Source organism: Neocloeon triangulifer, unplaced genomic scaffold, assembly GCF_031216515.1.
Source record: "Neocloeon triangulifer isolate White Clay Creek 2 clone unplaced genomic scaffold, ASM3121651v1 ptg000014l, whole genome shotgun sequence".
NCBI lineage: Eukaryota > Metazoa > Arthropoda > Insecta > Ephemeroptera > Baetidae > Neocloeon > Neocloeon triangulifer.
Window position 1 is genome coordinate 22,608,871 of NW_026775556.1, and position 8,535 is coordinate 22,617,405.

Below are 8,535 nucleotides of genomic sequence, written 5' to 3' on the forward strand. Positions count from 1 at the left end.
CATGAATTGCTATTCTCACGAACGATCCAATACCAATCGGAATCCGCGAATCTGATTGGCCCGAGGTATCCAGTGACGTCATAATTCATTCTAGTATGGCGGCGTATTTTGTTGTTTAGTTTTTGTCGGCAAGAACTTTAGCAAATTTCCGTTTCTTTTTTTGTTTAAACGCCGAAATTGCGTGTGTCTGGTCGCCTATGCAATTTGAGTGCTCGAATTTCGCTCACACATATCAAAAAGTGCTCGAAGATGTGGCACGAAGCGCGGAAGCAGGAAAAGAAAATCCGCGGAATGATCGTCGACTACAAGAAGAGGGCGGAACGACGCAGGGAATTTTATGAAAAAACCGTATGATTATTTTTTTCTCGTTGAGTTTTCAGTCAATTCTAAGTTTCAATAAATTTTCAGAAAGCGGATCCTACCCAGTTTTTGCAACTTCACGGCAGGAAAAGCCGAATTTATATCGACCCGGCGATAGCCCAGGCAGCTGACAGCAAAGTCAGCATGTAAGTTTTACCGTTAATTTTTTTGTTCACGTCTAATTTTTTTATGCAACTCAAGGATGCCGTGGCTTGGCCAAGCTGACAATCTGATCGACCGCTTTGATGTTCGAGCCCATTTGGACCACATACCCGAAACTCCTACTAACATTGATATTAAACTGACTAAAGAAGAAAACTTGGAGGAGCGACAGGCAAACTACGAGCGATACAGGATTCTTGTACAAAATGAGTTTTTAGGAAGTATGATTATCGGCCTTGTTCATTTTTATCAAATCTAATCATTCAAAATTCAGCTACCGAAGAAAAATTTCTGCACCAAATTCATATTGAGGAACAATACGGTTCAGTCGGTGCTAACACCACCAAGGTGAAGGAAGAGGAGAAAAAGAAACTGGCTGAGAAGAAAGCGGCGATTGGCTACGTTTATGAAGATTCAACACCTCAACCTTTTGGAGGCAAACAGCCCCCCGTGGGAAACGAAGAGTCTGAGGAGGAGGACGACAACGAGGAAGATATTGATTTTGGTTTGTATCTTTTATCAATAATGACGAGATAATTCAGACAGAACAATTATTATAGATTTGAATGTGGATATCAATCAACTCGGCCCTACCCAGGCAAATGATATGAATAAGCAGGCACACAAATTTGGACTTGTGGGCAACGATTTTTATAGCATGTTGACCAAAGACGTAGAGGAGCAAGAAGCCTTAAGAGCAGCTAGGGAGCAAGAGGAGGAAAAAGCCTTGTATTCGGTGAGACATTTAAAAAGCCCACTTAATACATTTTTTATAATAAATAAATTTTAGGGAAGGAAATCAAGAAGAGAAAGACGCGCTTTTAGGGAAAAACGACTGATGGGACGTAAAATAAGTCCGCCAAGGTAACTTTCATTCATTTTTTTTTTAACTTTCTGATTCGATTGATTATTTCTGCAGTTACGCTGCTAAGGAGAGTCCAAGCAACAATAGACAATCTACTTCAAAGTCTCGATCGCGCTCACATTCGCCTGTCAATTCTGGCCAAATAACCTACATCACCAGTTTTGGTGGAGACGACTCGGATAATGAACAGCGCTCTGTTGTTCAAGGGCCATCACTGCCACTGTCCGTGGCAAACAAATCAGCACCCAAGAACATAAGTTCCAAAGCATCATCTAACCGGTCGGTAGACGCAATAGTTCTTTCTCAACACAAAGGGCTTGTGGAGAGATCGCAGTGACGGAACTAACTTGGCTATAATATTTGCAGACCAACCAATTCGCCACCTAGAAAAAGCCGACCGAGCAGACGCAGTTCCTCCTCTAGCTCTCGCTCCAGATCCAGAAAGTCTAGTAGAGGAAGAGGTCGTCGAAGGTCAAGCAGCTCAAGATCAAGGAAACGGCGACGCAGCAGTTCTTCAAGGTATTTTTATTTTAAGAGATGTTTGTTTTTGTTAACTAAAAGTTTTATTTTAACAGTCGAAGCCGAACTAGACGGAGGAAAAGTAGGAGCTCCAGTTCGTCTTCGTCATCTCGCTCAAGGCGTCGTAGCAGCCGAAGTAGTTCTAGTACTAGTTTGAGGTCGCAGAGGAGCAGAAAGAGGAGTTCCTCTTCATCTTCAGCATCACCAAAGCGCAACTCTCTGAGGGTTTCAGAGTCCAAATCTAAATCGCCGAAGAGAGAAACGTCCCCCAAAATACCTCCAGCCCCGCCTATAAAGCGTTACTATGGTAGGAAGAAAGAAGATGTGTCATCATCGAATTCAGATATGGAAGTCGATTCTGAAAACGACAATGAAAAGTCCAACGCAAGCTCTAGTAGAAAGTATTGTGTTGATATTCTTTATTGCTGATTTCTACATGGGAGTTTGATTTTCAGAAATGATGAAAGATCGACTTCGGGTAATTCTGGTGCTGCACGCAAAGTCAGTAAGAATAAAAGTCACCTTAGAATAATTGCTAGGGTTTTGAAAAATGTTGTGTTGGCAATTTAAATGGCATTATTTTGTTTCTGGTTATATAATTATGTAGACAATTGTTTCCTAACTAAAAATTTTGAGCTAACCTTCGTTTGTAAACAAATCTATTTTATTGAGTTAAATCGTTGATAAAATTATGTCACTTTAAAATTAGATAGCACTTATTTATAACATTTTTTCATATTTATAATGTTTACCTACAACAGTGCTTTCATTATATCATAAGATTTGCATATTTTGAATGTTTGATGAGCACAGACTGACTTAATGTATTTATTTTAGCTTTCGAACAATTCTCGGCAGGAGCTGCTTAAAAAAAGGATGCAAGTTCTACTAAACCGACAATGTAAGTTCAGCATATCCTTTTTAAAACTGCGTGCTCAAAGCAAGTATTTCAGATCGAGCCGATAAACGAGCAGAAAAGGAGCGCCAAGATAAAGCTGAGCAGGAGCGAATGGACCGGGAGGAGGAATTACGTGAAATGTCTATTAAATTGAGGCGACGCATGATGTAAGTTTTGATTTTTATTATTGTATAGACAGCAAATTTTTAAACCATTTCCCTATTAAAGGGAGAGGGAAAGGATGATGCACCGAGATTCGGACGAGGACAACTTAAGTTTGTCCGGGTCAATATCGATGTCACCTAAGTCGGCAAGTCAGTTAGCCAGTGGCCGAGGAAGAAGCAAGAGCAACTCGCCTAAAGCCAGGAGATCCCCAAAACGGCGCGAACGCTCTCCAGCACGGCGTCGTCGGTCATCGTCCAGCTCACGCCGACGAAGGCGTTCAAGAAGCCGCTCCAGATCCAGGTCAAGGAGAGACAGGTAAGCTTACTTCTCAAAAATCATACTAAGTTAACAGTTAATTTGGAATGATTGTCATAATTTAAAATTATGGAAAATCATGTTGCAGTCGAGAAAGATACGAAAGAGGTGGAAGGTCATACCGTAGAAACAGAAGCAGGAGCCGAAGCCCCTATCACCGCCATAGATAAAATATTCTAATTAAATAAAAGAACGTTTTCACACACTATTAATTTAATACAGATAAACTTCTGTATACGAGCATGAAAAATGCATCAACTAAAATTTTACGCTATTTTATACATTTTGTAACAACTGCCCTGTGCAGTAAAAATACATTTGTCTCCATTCCATCCTTAACTTTCAGTTTATGTACAAAAAGGTCCAGTTGCAATTGAATAAAAGGGCTGAATTGTTAAAAATTTCCACTGTGATTCACATTCAAACAAAACCTTCTGAATCTATATCGCAGGGTATATAAGCCCAATTTTAAAAGTACTGTGATTATCTCTCTTTTGGTCGAGGAAAGGAGACAAAATTATTCCCGTATATCTCAGTCAGTGGAAGCCTTTTCTATGGCTAAAGGGCAAAGATAAATCGACTCTTGTGATCCTTTTGGAGAGAAGAGCGCGGCAGGAAAGGACTAAAGAAAGAAAAAGCGGATTTAGAATGGGGAAATTTATTGTTGTACAGACCAGTAGTTCAATCAAGCGGCCCCAGCAGCGGCTCTCTCTTTATCCCACAGACGTAGTCTCCATTCAGCCCCTTTCTTTTTTGGCTTTATATCCGTCTGGGAAATTCAGATCACTTCATCCTGGACTTGATTTCCGAGTCAAGTAAAGTGACGGACATGCCTTTTATATACTTTATGTGTAATCAATTAACTCTCAAAAAACCAATTTAAGTTGAATAAATTCAATGATATGGATTTTAATTTTGTTGAACATTGAGATATGGTTTTAAATTTTAAAGGTCAAGGTGTTTTAGGGTCTCAAAAATCCCAATGGAGGATTATATAGTGCGGCCCGGGATTCTGAGAGTACGAAGGGTTGAATAATGGGGCATCAAGGAATATTGCACGCAGCATTAAGAAATGTTGAGCCGAGGCTCTGGTGGGAACTTTGGCTGGAGAGAGAAAGCACCCCTGCAGACCACTGAGAGTGTGCCTTAATGCTGAATGGTTTTGCATAATCATTGAAATCTTCCAATCTGCAAGTAATGCCCTCCCTGGTGAAGTGGGATTAAGTGGGAGCATAATTCCTGGTATCGTCGGACCCTGCATAAGGCAAGGCAGCAAAATTGAGTATCACAGTTCTCATTACGCAAGTTGATAGTTGTTTCAAATGTTTTAATGTTAGGGTTTAATTATCCCTAAAGCATATTGAAATGGAAAAAAAACGAAAAATAATAAGTGAATATTAAGGATTGTAATTAAAATCAGTTTTGATGAACAATATGCTCATTGATTTTAAAAAATCCAAAAAATCAACGTTATGTCACTCGTTTAAAAAAAAATTTAATTCAAATGGCATGGATATTTTTTTTGCTTTTTAAAGAAAAATTTAATATTCACCGAATTTTTTAATTTGTAAATAGGAAAAAAATTAAATTAAATTTTCAGAACTCCAAAACGAGGGACAGTTATTTCTATTTGTACTCGTTTATAAAGATTCAGTTTCCGCTTCCAAATTATCAGTTTCCGAGCCACCGGATCACTTTGCTTTCTTGACTGAACGCCTGCAGAACGTCAATTATGCAACCTGCTCGTCTCTTTGCTGCCGCACTCTGCATAAGAGTTCCAATTTCAACACTCGGCCGCGGAGAAAAAAGTGGAAAATGTATATATTTCTGAATCGACGAGTGCAACTCGAGATGTGTGTTTGGGGCCGCGTTGTGAATTTATTTTGTTGTCTTGGCGGCGGCGGCATGGGACGAGCAATAAGCGCGCACAGTGTACACCTGCCTGCACGAAGGCTCTTCTTTTTGATGCTGCAGGACGCGAGCAGTAATTGGATCTCGGGAGACTTGTTATCCGCCCAGAGAGTGAATATATGGAGCGGAGAGAAAAACAATAGGAATTCAGAGAGGAGAGCGGCGGCGGCGGCGGAGGCGGGAAGAGAGGAGGAAAAAAGCAAGAGCAGAGCAATATCATAACCTATACACAGTTATAATAATAACAACGGATGGAAAAACAGCAGCAGCCATGGCCCTCGGCCATCATCCGCCCGCTGCTTTTTTTACCTTTTCCTTTTTCTCGGAGAATATTATGTGCACGTCTGTCCGCTTTTTCCACCACTCTGTTATTGTTGTGATAAATGTGCGCGCAGCAGCCCATTAGTTTGCCTTTTGTGAATAAACATCCTGCTACGCTCCGAGAGTTGGAAGAGAGAGAAAGAGACACTCGACGACTCGCCGTTTCGAGCGCGCCGGGTGGATTTTCGCAACAGCCCCCGCTGCCACGTGCATTGCGAAAACAAAATACATTGTGTGGGGGTGCAGCGAACAAGTTAGATTTGCTTTGTACGTCTTCGTCTGGCCATAAATTTTTTACATCATAATATAAAAAAAGGATGCTATTTTTATTTTTAACAATTAAAATACATAATAATATGAAATTGAGTTTTTTTAACGTACACAATGTGAAAATGATAAATTTTATATAATAATAAATAAAAGTTGACAGGTATATTTAATTTTTAATAAAAATCCAGTTAGAAAAGTAATTGTTTTTTTTTTTATTTATTCCACTACCATTTACAAACATATACCAAAAAAATTGACTCCATTAATCAAATAACGAGAAAACCAGAAAGAAACTTATCTAAATTGTTGAATTTTATTTAAAAAAAGCTCTGTTGATTATTGCAAAACTTTTTATCAATCAGAGAGTATTTTTATGGCATTTATTATAATTTTACGTTAAATTTATTTCTTTTCATGAATGTTGTGAGACTAGACTATGTAATAAACTTTTTAGAAACATATTTTTGGTAAAAAAAGATCGGGTAAAATAGTTTGATTTCTCCCTTCTGGTACACAATTGCTACTATTCTAAAAACATCCCACAACTTCATAGCAGTCATGGGTAAAGTAATTGAAAATTCAGCGTAAGAAGTATAACGGAAGCGACAAGAAAAGTGTGCGGCCGAGCGCAGATATAGGGGTGAGACCAGAGTAGTAAAACGAGCGCTGGGCAAGTCGTATATTTCCCGGTTGATTCAATCAAGCGGCAATTCGTCCTGATGAGGCTTTCACCACCACAGCCAAGTGAAATGTGATTAGGGCAACAATTTGAATGCGGCAGTGAAATGAGCGGTAGCCACTCGGCATTCTGCGCGAGTGTCGGTCGGACGATGCAGCTTTCGCGAGATAGAAAAGCAGCAACATCACGGCTGGCTCATCAGTATGGAGGCCGCCGCACCGGCCAAATGTCCGGCCGGCACTGCGGAGCTGCCACGGTAGTAGTTTCCTTCCTATCTTTCTTTTTCCGCCAAAGAAGAATGCCCCATTGGTATTCCGGACGCCCGCTTTCCAATTTTGTCCTTTTTCCCTCCGAACGCGGCTCGAGCAAGGGTGCGCGCCGCGTTTTGCCAGAGCTCTGAAATGCGGTTGACGTGAGCGAGCTTCAAATCTGCTGATAATTTATTTGTCAGTTATTGTGATCCAGCTTTACTCTGATATTGCCACTATTAAAGAAAGATCTTAGTATTTTTTTGTAGAGTTTCTTCAGTTTTTTTATTATTTATAACTATAAAAAATCGAAAAAGAAAAAAACACGTATTAACTTTTAAATTATTTATTGGCAGCTGATTATTATTATTGCTCTTATTATTTATTAATATCAAATTCAGTAACTATTCTAACTTGATTTTCTAATTATTCTTTCTCTCTATAGTCTATTTTTATCTATCTTATGATTATTCATGATTGAATTATTCTATTGTAAGACTTTTTAGAAGGACAAAGAATGATTTAGTGAATTTAATTTGATTAGAATTTTTAATTTCAGCATACATGTTATTCACTTTCTTGGCTCACAAAACTAAATCAATGAAGTAGAGCTTGAGAACCTTTGACTTCGCGAGCAGGACACAGCGTAAAACTAACCCTCAGCGAGCAGGGACGGCGCATGCAAGAATGGGGAACGGCTAAATCCTGCGACGACCCCGCCGGTAGCAGAAAATCCTTCTTACGGCAAATTGAAGTCCGTATAGTATAAAGTCGGCGCAGAAAGATCTTTAAGAGCCATCACATGACGTTTCTTGCTGATACATACAGAGCTGGAGAGGCGGTGAGCGGCTCAGGACGTCATTTTCTTATTTCCCGAGCATAAAATAAGCCTTTGCCCATCATATTATGACCGACCGTTCTTTCTGTAGCCATCGCTTTTCTACTCCGTATACCTTTTCTACGGTGCTTTTTCTCTACTCACCCTCTTCATAAATAAAATGGAAAGAGGACGGAAATTTATTGGAAATCGGCTTAATGGTTTATTAAAATTTCTATTCCTCCCCCAACAAATTGCTTTTTTCAATTTAAAGTATATTGTGATAAGTATGGACACAAAAATTGTATTGGTCAGTTGGTACACTTTTTCTGTTCAAACCAGAAGAATTAAAATATTTAGTTTAGTTCATTACTTGAATATTTTATTGTTGAATGGAAATACATTAATTAATTTTACACCATAAAAAACTTTTCATGTTCATTTCATGTTTTCTATTATTTTATTTATACTTAAGAGTAAACGGCATAAATTGCAGATTAAAATTGTATTTCAAATGCTGTTCTAGTGCGGCTGAACGTTTTACACTCATTGGTTGCACCGAAGATATAAAATTGCAGCTGATAAATTTTGATTGTTTATCTCCCTCTTAAAACGAGTGTTTTAAAAATGGCTTATATGTGCTTAATTTAGGCAGGAAAAAAGCAAGAGTTTATAAAAACAAGTTTTATAATCTAAATAAAATGTAGAAATAAATAATTAATAATTATGAATCCTAAAATGGAATAAATCGAATAAATAAGATCACTTGAAAGTGCTTGAAAGATAAAAATAAAAATATTATAATATAATTTTTTATATTCATTTTTCACGCTTTAAATTAAATTCAGTACATTTGCGAGATAAATAAATGGAGAGAGGAAAGAGTTGAGTTTTGGTGTGTGTTCTCGAAGGGCCGCAAGTCGCTCGCCTGTTCTTTTCTCAGCGTAATAATGTGTCTGCTCGGCGAGCGTGGTGCGGAGCCGACACGCGCCCCACGTTTTACAG

General features: G+C 38.7%; 1 protein-coding gene across 1 annotated transcript; it reads left to right on the forward strand.

The window, feature by feature from the left end:
• Positions 1 to 77: 77 nt before the first annotated feature.
• LOC132200016 (CLK4-associating serine/arginine rich protein) lies at positions 78 to 3,687 on the forward strand. Its single transcript, XM_059625174.1, has 14 exons — positions 78 to 348; positions 409 to 506; positions 562 to 743; positions 797 to 1,027; positions 1,083 to 1,258; positions 1,313 to 1,386; positions 1,442 to 1,666; positions 1,754 to 1,906; positions 1,963 to 2,307; positions 2,362 to 2,407; positions 2,744 to 2,807; positions 2,860 to 2,971; positions 3,033 to 3,284; positions 3,373 to 3,687. The coding sequence occupies exons 1-14, from the start codon at positions 250 to 252 to the stop codon at positions 3,452 to 3,454; spliced, it is 2,139 nt and encodes a 712-aa protein (XP_059481157.1). The 5' UTR covers positions 78 to 249; the 3' UTR covers positions 3,455 to 3,687.
• The last annotated feature ends 4,848 nt before the right edge of the window (positions 3,688 to 8,535 follow it).